The sequence below is a fragment of the Pristiophorus japonicus genome, chromosome 8 (assembly GCF_044704955.1).
Source record: "Pristiophorus japonicus isolate sPriJap1 chromosome 8, sPriJap1.hap1, whole genome shotgun sequence".
Taxonomy (NCBI): domain Eukaryota; kingdom Metazoa; phylum Chordata; class Chondrichthyes; family Pristiophoridae; genus Pristiophorus; species Pristiophorus japonicus.
In genome coordinates, this window is record NC_091984.1 from 174,246,866 (window position 1) to 174,264,673 (window position 17,808).

The following is a 17,808-nucleotide window of genomic DNA, read 5'->3' on the forward strand; positions in this document are numbered from 1 at the left end:
CAACCTCCTCAATATATTTTCTGTACCATCACATTTTTAAATTGTAACTGAAAAGAGAAAATTTAGTATGCTACACTCTGAAAGATTCAATGTGTGAAGTAGTGACGAATGCAATCAAGGATAGATCAGTGTAAAATGATCCATTGGAAGGGAAAATGAGAGACCTGCATACTCTGGGAATGGTGCACCGCTGATGAGGTTGCGGGAGATCTCTGGCTGTTGATAGAATAGGTGTTTAAGATGTTGTGGAGCAGCAACAACAAAGCACCAAGATTGCTGACCGTTGCAGCTAGAACAACAGAGTATAAATCGGAGCAAGTCGTGCAGGGACTGCTTCGTGTTCTAGCCCGACCTCAGCTGGTGCTGTGTCCAAATCTGCTCGCTGAGAGACATGGGGGACAGTCAAGCCAAAAAGCCAGGCAGGTGAAGGGATGTAAAGATGGGTTCCACACCCCAGTGGATAGAAGCTGGAGAAACTAGGGCCCTGTCACCTTGAAAGAAGAAGGGGGCCTTTTAGAAAGATATGATATTAAATGGTACATAAAAGGTAAATTGAGAGAGCACTAGTTTGAGGTGGGCCACAAGCTTGAGGGGTGAGGTGGGGTGGGGGCACAAACATAGGTTCAAAATGGTGATAGACCCCAATAAATATGTCCTCAACAAAGATCACTCAATACCTGGATAGAAGCAATCTTTGGAATAGATTTCTGGGTTCGGCATTGGAGGCAAAACTCAAGAACCAATTGTATGTTTGGATGCTGTTAAGGGGGGTGGGGGTGATGATTGATTTTCCCTCCTTGGAGGATGAGGCCTCTACTAGTCCAGTAACATAACCACTGTAACTACCGTACTGCCTTAATTCTGTCATTATCCTCTTCTTTTTCTGGGATCTTGCTGTGTGCAAATTAGTTACCGTGTTTGTTAACTTAATAAGGGTGACTGCACATTCAAAAGTAATTAATTGGCTGTGAAGTATTTTGGGACATCCTTAGGAGATGAAAGGCGCTATATCAATCGCTCATATGGAGCATAAACACCAGCATGGACCTGTTTCTGTGCTGTAAATTATTTGTAATAAATGCAAGTTCACCAATTTCATTTACTCTTTTTTAAAAAAACAATTTTTTTCTTTAATTTCAAACTAAGGAGAAAAGACAAGGCACATTTCCCCTTCCCATGGGGGCCTGACATGGCAAGGGGCGCCAAGGTGGCTGATTTCCGGAGTAACACTAGCGCAGTGAACCATTCCTGGCTGACAACTCTCATTACATTTAAAGTTTAATTTTTACTCTTTTCTTCATGACGCAGAGATTCTGATGGAACCGTAATCTCAGCTGAGATAGTTAACGGCCCGTGAAAGCACAAGCTTTAGGTATTTTACTGTTGGCAAAAGATAGTTAATAAATTAGGCTCAGGTTAAAAAACAACAATAGATGCGTGAAGCCCGATTGCTTCATGTTTTTGTCCACCTTTAAATACCTCGCTTCCACCCGGAGACAGCCAAACCCAACGGGAATTACAGAGGGCAGGGAGTTCCTATTGAACACATCGGAACGGCACCATGCTGAAGAAACTGGTACGTTCTACCCGTGGATTATTCCTGCTTATTACTTTACCCGTGTATTCCTGTCCTTTGCAGTATACCCAATGGTATGGCTCTCTTCCACCTGTCGGCTGTGTAGACACACATGCATTTGGGTGGTGCCAAGAGCTGGAATAAGTTGGCTTGAAATTGGAATTGTCACCATGACGGCTGCTGTGTGAAATGGAGATGTTGCACTGGTGCAGTAAGGGCTGTCATTCTGAGGCTCAGGCACACTGATAGTACAATTAAGGGATCTCTGTATCTAACCCGTGCTGTACCTGCCCTGGGAGTGTTTGATGGGACAGTGTAGAGGGAACTTTACTCTGTATCTAACCCGTGCTGTACCTGCCCTGGGAGTGTTTGATGGGACAGTGTAGAGGGAACTTTACTCTGTATCTAACCCGTGCTGTACCTGCCCTGGGAATGTTTAATGGGACAGTGTAGAGGGAACTTTACTCTGTATCTAACCCGTGCTGTACCTGCCCTGGGAGTGTTTGATAGGATAGTTTAGAGTAAGCTTTATTCTGTATCCAACCCATGCTGTACATGGCCTGGGATGGGGCAATAATCATTGCTCAAGCACAGTTCATATCGAACCCTTACAACTGGCAGAGAAAGTCGGCTGTATCCTATCTGTGTGGGCTGGATTCAAGCACAGGTCCCAGAGATGAAAGGACAGCATTGAAACTGTCCCAACCAGTGCCCATTAATGTAACAGCTCTGAGTGCAGGTTGTAATGGTGGGTTCACACTGTCTAAGCTCGTCTTAGTTATTAACTTCGGAGTTAAATGGTCGAAAAATGCTGCAGGTCGGTTTGAGTTATCACCAATATCTTCGAGTGCAGAAATGGAGGCACTATAGCTCTTGTGAGGAAGGTTTAGTACTGAAATATTGGCTGGGATAGCAGGTATGATCTGGACTTGCTTTCTCTGAAAATACTTGAGACAAAAATTGGGACTTGATACCAGTAATATTCTGCTGGTGACTGCAGTCTGTCCAAATCCCAGCGGTAGGATTGTTGCGTGCTGAACATCTGACCTACTTATAGAGGGCGTTCACTTACACCGAAGTAGTCCATGGTTTACAATCAGAATGTCACTGCTTTCTCTCACATTTGTGAGCACTGGGTTGCCTCTGGGTGGCAGTGTGGCTCAGTTGAAACAACCATTGCCATTTCACTTCAGTAGTAAACCAGGTGAAGTGCTTTGAGTCATTTCGACAACAGGATATGTTGCTTTATAAATGTGGATATTATTGGAGATGAAGATGTAAGACAGTAATAGATGGCCACTGTGAACATCAGCTATGACTGGCACAGATCACAAACCCCATTCACACACAAAGTTGTGCTTATTTTACAGTGACGTATGCCAAAACAAACCACAGTGTGTGGTTGCCATTGTTAAATGGGTGACATTTATTCGAGCTTTTCCTGACTTTTGTTGCTGGGAACATAGAAACAGGAGGAGGCCATTCATCTCCTCGAGCCTGTTCCACCATTCAGTGAGATTAAGGCTGATCTGTATCTCACCTTGGTTCCATAACCATTAATACCCTAACCCAACAAAAATCTATATGTGAAATTTTCAATTGTCCCCCCAGCCTCAACACCTTTTTGGTGAGTGAGTTCCAGACTCCCACTACCCTTATTGTGAAGGAGTGCTTCCTGATATCACCGTTAAATGGCCTCGCTCTAATTTTAAGGTTATGCCCCCACCCCGTCTCAGACTCCGCAACAGGGGAAATAGTTTCTCTGGCTCGAACCTATCAAATCATTTAATTATCTTAAACACTTCAGTTATATCACTCCTCAATCTTCTATATTCAGGGGAATGCAAGCCTAGTCTCTATGCAACCTGTCCTCATAATTTAAAGCTTTTAGCGCTGGATCATTCTGGTGAATCTGCACTGTGCACCCTCCATGGCCAATATATCCTTCCCGAGGTGTGGTACCCAGGACTGAACACAGAGGGGGTCTGACCAGAGCTCTGCACAGGTGCAGCATAACTTCCACCCCTTTACATTCCAGCCTCCTCCATGTTCCCAACTTCTCACCATTTAGAAAATACACTGATCTATCTTTCTTGTGTCCCAGCGGATTGGAAAACTGCAAATGAAATGCCTCTATTCAAGAAAGGAGGGAGACAGAAAGCAGGAAACTATAGACCAGTTAGCCTGTAATTGTGGAAATGCTGGAGTCCATTATTAAGGAAGTAGCAGCAGGACAAAGGAAAGGGAAATCGTGTTTGACAAATTTGCTGGAGTGCTTTGAGGATGTAATGAGCAGGGTGGATAAAGGGGGAACCAGTAGATGTGGTGTATTTGGATCTCCAGAAGGCATTCGATAAGGTGCCAAATAAAAGGTTACTGCGCAAGGTAAGAGCTCACTGGGTTGGGGGTAATTTATTAGAGGATAGAGGATTGGCTAACTAACAGAAGACAGAGAGTCGGTATAAATGGGTCATTTTCAGGTTGGCAAACTGTAACTAGTGTGGTGCCACAGGGATCAGTGCTGGGGCCTCAACTATTTACAATCTATATTAATGACTTGAAAGAAGAGACTGTGTACTGTAGCCAAATTTTCTGATGATACAAAGATAGGTGGGAAAGCAAGTTGTGAGGAGGATGCAAAGAATCTGCAAAGGGATATAGATAGGTTAAGTGAGTGGGCAACAATTTGGCAGATGGAGTATAATGTGGGAAAATGTGAGGTTATCCACTTTGGTAGGAAAAATAAAAAAGCAAATTATTATTTAAATGGAGAGAGACTACAAAATGCTGCGGTACAGAGGGATCTGGGGGTCCTTGCACATGAAACACAAAAAGTTAGTATGCAGGTACAGCAAGTAATCAGGAAGACAAATGGAATGTTGGCCTTTATTGCAAGGGGAATGGAGTATAAAAATAGGGTAGTCCTGCTACAGCTGTACAGGATATTGGTGAGGCCACACATGGAGTACTGCGTGCAGTTTTGGTCTCCTTATTTAAGGAGGGATATACTTGCATTGGTGGCAGTTCAGAGAAGGTTCACGAGGTTGATTCCTGAGATGAAGGGGTTGACTTATGAGGAAAGGTTGAGCAGGTTGGGCCTCTAATCATTGGGGTTTAGAAGAATGAGAGGTGATCTTATTAAAACATAAGATTCTGAGGGGGCTTGCCAGGGTAGATGCAGAGAGGATGTTTCCCCACGTGGGGGAATCTAGAACTAGGGAGCATAGTTTCAGAATAAAGGGCCGCCCATTTAGAACTGAGATGAGGAGGAATTTCTTCTCTCAGCAGGTTGTAAATCTGTGGAATTCTCTGCCCCAGAGAGCTGTGGAGGCTGGGTCATTGAATATATTTAAGGTGGAGATAGACAGATATTTGATCTATAGGGGAGGCAAGGGTTATGGGGAGTGGGCGGGGAAGTGGAGCTGAGTCCATGATCAGATCAGCCATGATCTTATTGAATGGCGGAGCAGGCTCGAGGGGCCAAATGGCCTACTCCTGCTCCTATTTCTTATGTTCTCATGTCCGAAGTGGGTGAACTCACACTTTCCCACGTTGAACTTCATCTGCCAGTTTTTCCCACTCACCTAATTTGTGATATCTTTGAGTGGCTCTTGTCACCAGTGTGAAGAGTTTGGTCCGTGATTCCGGTCTCCCTTTGTCCACACTGTAGCTCCAGGGACGCATGCTTCTCCCATTGATCCTCGTGACCGGGATTGGAGGTGGCTTCCAGTATGGATTCAACATGTCTTCCATCAATGCGCCTTCAATGGTAAGCAGCTCCCATTTGTAGTGAAAGGTGTGGCGCAGATCATTTACATTTAATTCTGTCAAGAGGAGAGAGGCAATGGCCGCTTTAACCGAGTTTGCGGACTGGATGGCGCAGTGGGGAAGACACCAACCTTCCAGTTCTGGGATCAAGGAAGCAAACCTGCCCAGATTGATAGGTTATAGAACATACAGCATAGAAGGAGGCCATTTAGTCCATTCTGCCTGTGTTGGCTTATTGAAAGAGCTATCCATTTAGTCTCCCTCCCCACTCTTTCCCCATAGATCTGTAGATTTTGTCCTTTTCAAGTATATATGGCTCTGAGCCAGAAGGTTGTGGGTTCAAGTCCCACTCGGGGACTTGAGTACTCCATCATCATCATCATAGGCAGTCCCTCGGCTTCCACTCTAAATATGAGCCCTTAGGTAGCTGAACAGTCCAATATGAGAACCACAGTCCCTGTCACAGGTGGGACAGATAGTCGTTGAGGGACGGGGTGGGTGGGACTGGTTTGCCGCACGCTCTTTCCGCTGCCTGCGCTTGATTTCTGCATGCTCTCGGCGACGAGACTCGAGGTGCTCGCAGATGCACTTCCTTCACTTAGAGCAGTCTTTGGCCAGGGTCTCCCAGGTGTCAGTGGGGATGTTGCACTTTATCAGGGAGGCTTTGAGGGTGTCCTTGAAATGTTTCCTCTGCCCACCTTTGGCTCGTTTGCTGTGAAGGAGTTCCGAGTAGAGCACTTGCTTTTGGAGTCTCATGTCTGGCATGCAAACTATGTGGCCTGCCCAGCGGAGCTGATCAAGTGTGGTCAGTGCTTCAATGCTGGGGATGTTGGCCTGGTCGAGGACACTAACGTTGGTGCATTTGTCCTCCCAGGGGATTTGCAGGATCTTGCGGAGATATCGTTGGTGGTATTTCTCCAGCGACTCCATGAGCACACCAGTGCAGTGCTGAGGGAGCCTGGCCGGACTCCCATCTTCCACCCTACAGTGTCAGCTGTGTCTCAGTGGGTAGCACACTCACCTCTAGGTCAGAAGGTTGTGGATTCAGGTCCCACTCCAGGGACTTGAGCACAAAAAATCCAGGCTGACACTCCAATGCAGTGCTGAGGGAGTGCTGCACTGTCGGAGGTGCCATCTTTCAGATGAAACATTAAACCGAGGTCCCATCTGCCCTCTCAGGTGGATGTAAAAGATCCCATGGCACTATTTTGAAGAAGAGCAGGGGAGTTATCCCTGGTGTCCTGGCCATATTTATCCCTCAATCAACATAACAAAAAACAACTTATCTAGTCATTATCACATTGTTGTTTGTGGGAGCTTGCTGTGCACAAATTGGGTGCCACATTTCCTACATTACAACAATGACTACACTCCAAAAGTACTTCATTGTCTGTAAAGCGCTTTGAGACGTCCAGTGGTCGTGAAACGTGCTATATAAACCCAAGTCTTTCTTTCTTTATATCCAATTCCCTTTGGAATGTTACTATTGTATCTGATTCCACCGTCCATTCAGCGCATTCCACATCGTAACAACCCGCTGAGTAAAAGAAACATCTCCTCATCTCACCTCTTGTTCTTTTGCCAATTACTTTAAATCTGTGACCCCTGGTTGCCGACTGTCCAGCCAGTTTCTGGGGCAGTCTGAACTGAGTTTCTTGTGGGTTCACAATACCAAACCTACAAGTACTGTCCTCGCCGATCTGGCAATTTCACTCACAGAGTTGGCCGGTGCTGGGGGAAGGTGGTCTTCTCAAGCTCGGCAATGCGGCTTCACAAGGAGCTGAATAGGAGACTCCACACAGTGACAGAGGGAGGGAAAATTCAGATCATAAGGAGCTTTTAGAAAAGTTTTTTTTCGAGTGCTCCTGAAAGTTATGTTTGGCCCAGGATACAGAAATTCATTGGTAAAGAGAAGCTCCAGAGAAGTGGCCTGCTCAACTCCTTAGTTGTGTATATGATGTGTGATGTTGTAAGATACTGAGGGGTCGATACTCGGTTGTTACCGCCAGCTGATCCCGCCTGAGTGAGGCGGTAACAGGGCGTGAACGGCTGGGCGGCAGCATTAGGCGTGGGTGCAGCCTGATGGGAAATTCGGTTGGCCTTTTCTCAAGGGCGTAAAGATTTGCCATCCCGCCTACTACCACCATGGAAATCCTGACGTCAGTACGCCTGCAACGCCTCCTTGGTTCCGGTCTCACCAAATTCATTTTGGCCGCCTCACTTACCGGCTGACGGCGATGACGCCTGAAAATATTGGCATGCACAAGGCGGAGAAAGGAATCCGGGGCGTTATTTACAGGGAGTTGCAGCCACCCCAGAACGCTCGCGGTCTGTGCTGCGTTGGTTGCTTGCACAGTACGAAGGTGCTGGCGTCCTGCGGCAACTGACTCCTAACTTTCAGTGCTCGCATTTCGGAGACATTGTTGCCTTCACCATCGCCTACATTTGGAACTAGTAGATCGCTGTGACCTGTGCCAAGTGATGGGGGCAGTGATTGCACACCACCTCGTCCTGCAGCGACGACTTGAAAGGCGCTGGCTGCAGAGACGGCGTATGGCAAATGTTGGAAGCTCGCTAGAGGAGAGACCCTAGACGGAGGGGCAGGAAGTCGTACAGTCGCTGGGTTTACCCGTCATAAATACAGGTTCACTCTTAATCAACTGCACATTTTTTTAATGTATTTTTTGTCAGGATGTGGGTGGCGCTGGCATTTATTGGCCCATTCCCAGTTGCCCCGAGGGCATTAGGAGTCACCCATGTAGTGTGGGACTGGAATCACATACAGGCCAGCTGTGCAGGGGTGGGCTGGTTCCCCTCCCTGAAGGACATTATTGAACCAGTTGGGCTTTTCCGACAATCTGGCAGCTCCAATCTGGGGCCAGCCCACAAATGACCAGCTTTATTGAATTCAATTTCACAATGTTCCTGTGGACATACCTGGCAGCTGACATCGGCACCAGTACCTCGCTGTCAGTGGCAGTGAAAGTGACAGCTGCCCTCAACTTCTATGCTACCGGCTGCATCATCTCGCAGTTTGCGGTCCATTGCTGCATTCGCCAGGTGACCGACGAACTCAAACGCATGGACTACGTCAAGTTCAGCATGTCCAGGGAGCACCTGGATGAGCACTGCCGTGACTTTGCCAGGATGGCGGGCTTCCTCATGGTTCAAGGGGCCATCGATTGTATGCATCTGGCATTACGGGCCCCACCTCACCTGGCCAGCCTCTTCACATTACCATCTGCTGAAGACATTGTGCCCCACCCTCCATGCCTCCGTGCATATAAATGGCAACACAAGATTATGACACATGAAACAAATTTTTATTTACAGAAAATGCCATAGTGTGCTGTAAAGAGACACTAAAGGACGCCACCATCCACAGCAAACGATAATTGAAACCCAGTCCCCTTGACACATTATTAGCCACATCCACGTGCACCTATTCACATTACTTCATCATGGAACAAGGACACCATCTATGACCAGCATCACACAATTCTTTATTGGCTCATCCAACTGCAACTATTTACAGTAGTTCACATTGGAGCAAGGTGACTATTTCTGGCCACTAGCACACACATGTTTACTTTCTCTTTCTCAGTGCTTTCCCACCCCTTCCCTTCTCCCCTCTCCCGGACCTACTGCTCCTCCTCAATGGGGGTCTCAGTGTCTGCAGCAAGGCTGGTAGAAGGTCGCTGTGTTGGTGCCGCTGCCACAGCTGATGGCCGAGCAGTACGTCCCGCACCAGCTTGCGCCCCGGAAGGGCCGGCTGCGGACTGCGTCATCTCAGCATGGGCGGCAGTACTCTGTGGGTGGATGGGTTGCAGAGAGGGGCAAGGGCGGAATGATGTCATCCTGAGAGAGGACATCACGTTCCAACAGGCCCGACACACTGCTACTCCCCTGGGGCAGAGCCTCAGCATCTGGAACTATCTGGTTGAGCAGAGATTGCTGCCGTGCTTCGCCAACGTTAGTTCCCCGTGCAACTGATGGGGCCCCAGACACGATGGCAGCGGTCAGTGCCTGCATGGTCAGTGCCCGCGTGGATTCAAGTTGGCTCTGCATCAGGGCAGACTGCGACTGTAACACACCATGGAGCTGATTGATGCCACTATGCACTGACGACATAACAGTCTGCAGGCCCATCACAGCGTCGGCCTGGTGCTCAATGGCTATTGCCACATCAGCCAGAGCCCGTGCCATCATGTCTGGGGCCCCATGGTCACTTGAAGCGTCCAACATCCATTGGTATCTACCAAGGATGGGCTTGATGGGCTGCTGAGACACAAATGCAGTCATTGAGGTGGCCTCCACCACACTCAAAGCAAGTGCATCGACACTCTCGGGCACCCTCGACAAAACACCCAGCAGATCGCAGTGCATCTGCAATGACTGTCTGGTGAGATCCTCGAAGTCGGCATCACTCAGGTGCACACTCGCCCTCCTGGGAGCTGGCCCCCGATCTCCCCTCCCCTGTGGCATTGTTGCTGGCCACTGGGTCCCAGAGCATCAACAACAACAACTTTTATTTATATAGCGCCTTTAATGCAGTAAAACATCCCAAGGCATTTCACAGCAGTGTTACAAGACAAAACAGATAAATTTGAAATCAAACCCACCCGCATCTCCCCGACCAACTTGAACGCCCATCAGGGCCGAAACGAATTCCTCGAACGGAGTCAGGACCTGCAGGTCAGAGTCCCCTTGACCAGTCCACATCTGCTCCCTGCGGTTGTGGGCAAGCTTCTCCTGTGAGATTAAAGAGAACATCTGAGTTAGAGCCCTTCTATCAGTGTGTCCCAAGTGCCTTAAATAGTTTAGTGGATTTGGTTGTCTGAGAGTCTTCACAGTTCGATGTAACTTCCATTCACTGCGTGGACTTGCTGTGGCAATGCTTGTATTCAGTGGCCAGGACCCACCATTAATGGGGAGGCTACCGTCTTCAATACGCATATGAAGACCGAGGAGTTAACAGCAGGCTGGGTCTGCAGAGCCGACTAGCAAGCTTAACAGAGCATGCAGGCCCTTGCAGTGGGTGAGGCTTCAAATGGGAACCTTGTATCTGGCCTCACCCACGGATTCCCAAACACTACACTGAGCAGAGAGTGCGCATTGAGCTCAGAGCATAGCATGTCGCCGTTTCACATTTAAGATACTCACCCTCACCAGGCACATCATCCCGTTCCACTTTTGTAGGCATTGAGTGGCTGTCCTGGCCACCCTGTCACTTGCAGAAATTTGTTCTGAGATTTCCCTCCACAGGCCTCTGTGAGTTGGTCCCTGTCTCTCCAGGGCAGCAAGGAGAGCATCCAATGCGGCGTCCGTGAACTGGTGAGCACGCCGATGAGTTGCTGCTGGGTCTGCCATGCTCACAGTCTGAGTGAGTGCGGTGGAAGTGAATATACCCATGGGGCCCCAATCAACGCCTCAATGGAACCAAGGTGACGCCACTATGTCTATGGCGCTGCTCCAAATGCTGCCCAACGCCTGGATGTTGAGCCCACACTTAACGGCCCACTCACTGCCACTTACCGCCTCCAGGGAAGTGTGCAACACCATGATTTAATGCTGTCTTCTAATTTTCAGGCGGCAAAACTGAATTTCGAGTTTCAGGACCGTGCCTAACGGTAAAAAAATCATCTCACACGGTGACATCGCCTTAAAATCGGTGGTACCAAATTTTGACCCGTAATTGACTTACCAAAAACAACCTGGTCAGCAGAAGCCACAAGATTTTACCTTTAAGAAAGAAGAAAGAAACTTTATATAGCACCTTTCACGACCTCAGGTGTACTTCTTCAAGTGTAATTACTGTTGTAATGTAAGAAACACGGCAGACAGTTGGCGCATAGCAGGATCCCACAACAGCAATGTGATAATGACCAGATAGTCTGTTTTAGTGGTGTTGGTTTAGGGATAAATATTGGCCATGACACCGGGGAAAACTCTCCTGTTCTTCTTCCAATAATGCCGTGGGGTCTTTCACATCCACTTGAGAGGGAAGACGGTCCTCAGTTTATCATCTCATCCAAAATACGGATATATGTGTGACGAGGGGGTAACTTCCCATTTACTTACTAGCGGTGAGGAATCTCGCCTTTTGTGTCTGTCCTCGATTTTCCAATAATCCTCGCCATCAGGCGCAGTTTCCCACCACTGGCAGATATGTGGGAAGCTTGGGAAATTCAAGGCTGCGCCAATCCATGCTCATCCTGAGACATTCCTGACTCCGCAGTGACTACATGTCAAAAAGTCATTAATTGGCTGTGAAGCGCTTTGGGACATGACGAGGCCATGAAAGGTGCTATATAAATGCAAGTCTTTTTTACTTTCTGTTATTTCATACACTGAATTTCAGCTTGCTAATCCAAAGTGTTTTTTTTGCACAATTGTGATGCAGTTTATTAAGAAATTCATTAATGAGACGTGGATCGCGCGATTTAGCATAACGCTGGACGAAACTGCCATCCAACTCCTCTGGTGCCTGGTCGTCTCGATTTATCCGATCGGAGGACTGCTTGGAGCAATGAACGCTGGGCATCTCTCAGTAAAGTATGGGAGGTGAGGATCGCCGAGAATCTGTTCACTGAAAATAATGCACAAGGCGTAAATGTCTTTTCCGTGAATTCCCAACTTTTGGTCTCAGCCAGACCGGAGGTGAGGCAGACTGGCACACGGGGACTTGCTCAGTACTACAGGTGGCTTATCTGTAAGCTGAGGTGATTTGTCCATCAGCTGAGGCGACATGTCTACAGGCTGGGGTGGCTTGTCTCAAGTCTTGGGTCACTGCCCGGGGTCATTCGCCAACAGGCTGGGGAACTTGTCAGCTCATTTGCCCATCCTCTCAATGAGGAAAAGAATGATCAACAAACTGGCCGTCACTCATAGATTGGCCATCACCCATAGACTGGCCATCGCCCATAGACAGGCCATCGCCCATAGACAGGCCATCACCCATAGACTGGCCATCGCCCATAGACAGGCCATCACCCATAGACTGGCTATCGCCCATAGACTGGCCATCGCCCATAGACAGGCCATCGCCCATAGACTGGCCATCGCCCATAGACAGGCCATCGCCCATAGACAGGCCATCGCCCATAGACTGGCCATCACCCATAGACTGGCTATCGCCCATAGACTGGCCATCGCTCATAGACTGGCCATCGCTCATAGACAGGCCATCACCCATAGACTGGCCATCGCCCATAGACAGGCCATCGCCCATAGACAGGCCATCGCCCATAGACAGGCCATCGCCCATAGACTGGCCATCGCTCATAGACTGGCCATCGCCCATAGACAGGCCATCGCCTATAGACAGGCCATCGCCTAGAGACTGGCCATCGCCCATAGACTGGCCATCGCCCATAGGCCATGGCCCATAGATTGGCCATCACCCATAGACTGGCCATCACCTAGAGACTGGCCATCGCCCATAGACTGGCCATCGCCCATAGACAGGCCATCGCCCATAGACAGGCCATCGCCCATAGACTGGCCATCGCCCATAGACAGGCCATCGCCCATAGACTGGCCATCGCCCATAGACTGGCCATCGCCCATAGACTGGCCATCGCCCATAGACTGGCCATCGCTCATAGACTGGCCATCGCCCATAGACAGGCCATCGCCCATAGACAGGCCATCGCCTAGAGACTGGCCATCGCCCATAGACTGGCCATCGCCCATAGGCCATTGCCCATAGATTGGCCATCACCCATAGACTGGCCATCACCTAGAGACTGGCCATCGCCCATAGACTGGCCATCGCCCATAGACAGGCCATCGCCCATAGACAGGCCATCGCCCATAGACTGGCCATCGCCCATAGACAGGCCATCGCCCATAGACTGGCCATCGCACATAGACTGGCCATCGCCCATAGACTGGCCATCGCCCATAGGCCATCGCCCATAGACTGGCCATCGCCCATAGATTGGCCATCACCCATAGACCGCCCAATAACCTGCACAGTGTTATCTGACTTCACTGAATTAGAAAATAGGAGCAGTAGTAGGCCATTCAGCCCTTCGAGTCTGCACCGCCATTCAATATGATCACGGCTGATCCTCTATCTCAACACCATATTCTGCTTTTTCCCCATACCCCTTGATACCTTTTGTGTCTAGGGATCTATCTATCTCCCTCTTAAATATATTCAATGACTTGACCTCCACAGCCTTCTGTGGTAGAGAATTCTACAGGTTCACCACCCTCTGAGTGAAGAAATTTCTCCTCATCTCAGTCCTAAATTTCCTACCCCGTATCCTGAGACTGTGACCCCTTGTTCTAGACTTCCCAGGGGAAATATCCTCCCCACATCCAGTCTATCCAACCCAGTCAGAATTTTATATGTTTCAATGAGATCCCCTCTCATTCTTCAAAACTCTAGTGAATACAGGCCTGGTCGACCCAATCTTTCCTCATATGACAGTCCTGCTATCCCAGGAATCAGTCTGGTGAACCTTCGCTGCACTCCCTCTATGGCAAGTATATCATTACTTAGGTAAGGAGACCAAAACTGCACACAATACTCCAGGTGTGGTCTCACCAAGGCCCTGTATAACTGTAGTAAGACATCCTTGCTCCTGTACTCAAATCCTCTTGCAATGAAGGCCAACATACCATTTGCCTTCCTAACTGCTTGCTGCACCTGCATGTTTGCTTTCAATGACTGGTGCACAAGGACACCCAGGTCCCTTTGCACATCGACATTTCCCAAGCTATCACCATTTAAATAATACTTTGTCTTTATGTTTTTGTTACCAAAGTGGATAACTTCACATTTATCCATGTTATACTGCATTTGTCATGTATTTACCCACTCACTCAACCTATCTAAATCGCCTTGCAGCGTCTTTGCATCCTCCTCACAACTCACAATCACACCTAGTTTTGTGTTGTTAGCAATGCTGCTGCTAATGAAACCAATGGGCTTGTGTTCCAGGAAGAAAGCTCTGCTCTTCAACAACATAGTGGCCATCGTAGCTGCAATAATAATGATGTTCAGCAAGCTGGCAACATCCTTCGAGATGATCCTGGTGGGGAGATTCCTGTACGGAATCAATGCAGGTACCAGCAGAATTGTTGCCTCCTTCTTTGGTTGTTTTTCAAGATTTGCCATAATATTTTTGAAAGCTGCAATCGACTGCTTCGTCTGATGTGGTGTGGTGACTCCTGGCCTACATGGGGTGGGTGGGGAAGGGGCGGGTGCGGGCGGGCGGGGAACTGCAAAATCATCAACTTATTTACAGGCACATTTCCCACTGTCACTGTGTTATCGATGGGGATGTTATCGATGGGGATGTTATCGATGGGGATGTTATCGATGGGGATGTTATCGATGGGGGTGTTATTGATGGGGATATTATCGATGAGGGTGTTATCGATGAGGGTGTTATCGATGGGGGTGTATTGATGGGGGTGTTATCGATGGGGATGTTATCGATGGGGATGTTATCGATGGGGGTGTTATTGATGGGGATGTTATCGATGGGGGTGTTATCGATGGGGGTGTTATCGATGGGGATGTTATCGATGGGGATGTTATCAATGGGGGTGTTATTGATGGGGATATTATCGATGAGGGTGTTATCGATGGGGGTGTTATCGATGGGGGTGTATTGATGGGGGTGTTATCGATGGGGATGTTATCGATGAGGGTGTTATCGATGAGGGTGTTATCGATGGGGATATTATCGATGAGGGTGTTATCGATGGGGGTGTTATTGATGGGGGTATATTGATGGGGGTGTATTGATGGGGGTGTTATCGATGGGGATGTTATCGATGGGGATGTTATCGATGAGGGTGTTATCGATGGGGCTGTTATCGATGAGGGTGTTATCGATGAGGGTGTTATCAATGGGCGTGTTATCGATGGGGGTGTTATCGATGAGGGTGTATTGATGGGCGTGTTATTGATGGGGTGTTATCGATGAGGGTGTATTGATGGGCGTGTTATTGATGGGGGTGTTATCGATGAGGGTGTATTGATGGGCGTGTTATTGATGGGGGTGTTATCGATGAGGGTGTATTGATGGGCGTGTTATTGATGTGGGTGTTATCGATGGGCGTGTTATTGATGTGGGTGTTATCGATGGGGGTGTTATCAATGAGGGTGTATTGATGGGGGTGTTATCGATGAGGGTGTATTGATGGGCGTGTTATCGATGGGGGTGTTATCGATGGGGGTGTTATCGATGAGGGTGTTATTGATGGGCGTGTTATTGATGGGGGTGTTATCGATGGGCATGTTATCGATGGGGGTGTTATCGATGGGGGTGTTATCGATGGGGGTGTTATCGATGGGCGTGTTATTGATGGGGGTGTATTGATGGGGGTGTTATCGATGAGGGTGTTATCGATGGGGATGTTATCGATGAGGGTGTTATCGATGGGGGTGTTATCGATGGGGTTTTATCGATGGGGGTGTTATTGATGGGGGTGTTATTGATGGGGGTGTATTGATGGGGGTGTTATCAATGAGGGTGTATTGATGGGGGTGTTATCGATGAGGGTGTATTGATGGGGGTGTTATCGATAGGGGTGTTATTAATGGGGGTGTTATCGATGGGGATGTTATCGATGGGGGTGTTATTGATGGGGATGTTATCGATGGGGGTGTTATCGATGGGGGTGTTATTGATGGGGGTGTTATCGATGGGGGTGTTATCGATGGGGGTGTTATCGATGGGGTTTATTGCTGGGGGTGTATTGATGGGGGTGGTATCGATGAGGGTGTTATCGATGTGGGTGTTATCGATGGGGGTGTTATTGATGAGGGTGTTATCGATGGGCGTGTTATCGATGGGGGTGTTATCGATGGGGGTGTTATCGATGAGGGTGTTATTGATGGGCGTGTTATTGATGGGGGTGTTATCGATGGGCATGTTATCGATGGGGGTGTTATCGATGGGGGTGTTATCGATGGGGGTGTTATCGATGGGCGTGTTATAGATGGGGGTGTATTGATGGGGGTGTTATCGATGAGGGTGTTATCGATGGGGATGTTATCGATGAGGGTGTTATCGATGGGGGTGTTATCGATGGGGTTTTATCGATGGGGGTGTTATTGATGGGGGTGTTATTGATGGGGGTGTATTGATGGGGGTGTTATCGATGAGGGTGTTATCGATGGGGATGTTATCGATGAGGGTGTTATCGATGGGCGTGTTATCGATGGGCGTGTTATCGATGGGCGTGTTATCGATGGGGGTGTTATCGATGGGCGTGTTATCGATGGGGGTGTTATCGATGGGCGTGTTATCGAAAGGGGTGTTATCGATGGGGATGTTATCGATGAGGGTGTTATCGATGGGCGTGTTATCGAAGGGGGTGTTATCGATGGGGGTGTATTGATGGGGGTGTTATTGATGGGGGTGTATTGATGGGGGTGTTATCGATGAGGGTGTTATCGATGGGGATGTTATCGATGAGGGTGTTATCGATGGGCGTGTTATCGATGGGCGTGTTATCGATGGGCGTGTTATCGATGGGGGTGTTATCGAAGGGGGTGTTATCGATGAGGGTGTTATCGATGGGGGTGTTATCAATGGGCGTGTTATTGATGGGTGCACTGTTGAGTGTGTTATTGGTGAGTGTTCTAGTGATCACTGTTTTACAAGTTTGAACTTGGATTAGTAAAGAGGAATGCAGAAGAAGAAGAAAGGGGAGACCCATACTAATGAGACACAACTATATCTTGTACTTGGGAGTGATTTATAAAACTGGGCCATGCAGTAAGTGACCTTTGCTTTTATCAGCTCAGATTTTCTTGTTGTGTAATTTGAAGGTATCGGCCTCAACGTTCACAGTATGTACCTTGGAGAAAGTGCGCCGAAGGAACTGCGAGGTCTCGTGTCTCTGACCCGTGCAATGTTCGTTGCCTTTGGTAAATTCGTAGGACAAGTGGTTGGACTCAGGTAAAATACTCAATATTTGTACAAACACATCTTGCCCAGTACTCCGCTCATGCTTCCCGCCAAGGGATGGCCGATGGTTTCATTTGTCATTGGCTCAGTTTATATAAACTTCTCAAAAAATGTGTTCTTGGGAAATGGATGATACTGGCATTGTGGCCCTGATGGAATTAAGAGTCAACCATGTAATGTTGGAGTGACCCCCCACCTCAGTCTCTTCCCATGCCTGTCCAGTCTTCCCCTGTGCCCTCCCAGTCTCACCCCCCAACCTCCCAGTGCCTCCCCAGTCTCCCCGTGCCCTCCTCAGCCTTCCCATGCCCGCTAGTCTCCCCCGTGTTCCCCAGCCCCCCTCTGCTGCCCCCACCCCAGTCTCCTCGTGCCCACCCCTAGTCTCCCCATGCCCCCAAAATCACAATCCGCACTGAGGATGGATGTGTTATGTACTGCCGCGAATCGAATATGTCCAGGATGATCTTCTGGACTCGTTTCGATTGCCTGGATGGGTCGGAGAGGAATTTTCCCAGATTTTTTCCCCCC

General features: G+C 48.5%; 1 protein-coding gene across 1 annotated transcript in view; it reads left to right on the top strand.

Annotated features, from left to right (window-relative positions):
* The first annotated feature begins 5,258 nt into the window (after positions 1-5,258).
* Positions 5,259-17,808, top strand: part of LOC139268831 (solute carrier family 2, facilitated glucose transporter member 11-like) — a 56,368-nt gene continuing 43,818 nt past the window's right edge. Inside the window, exons 1-4 of the mRNA XM_070887574.1 lie at positions 5,259-5,345; positions 11,748-11,908; positions 14,298-14,422; positions 17,145-17,274. Of these exons, the coding sequence (XP_070743675.1) occupies positions 5,259-5,345; positions 11,748-11,908; positions 14,298-14,422; positions 17,145-17,274 (503 nt within the window). The remainder of the gene's footprint in view (positions 5,346-11,747; positions 11,909-14,297; positions 14,423-17,144; positions 17,275-17,808) is intronic.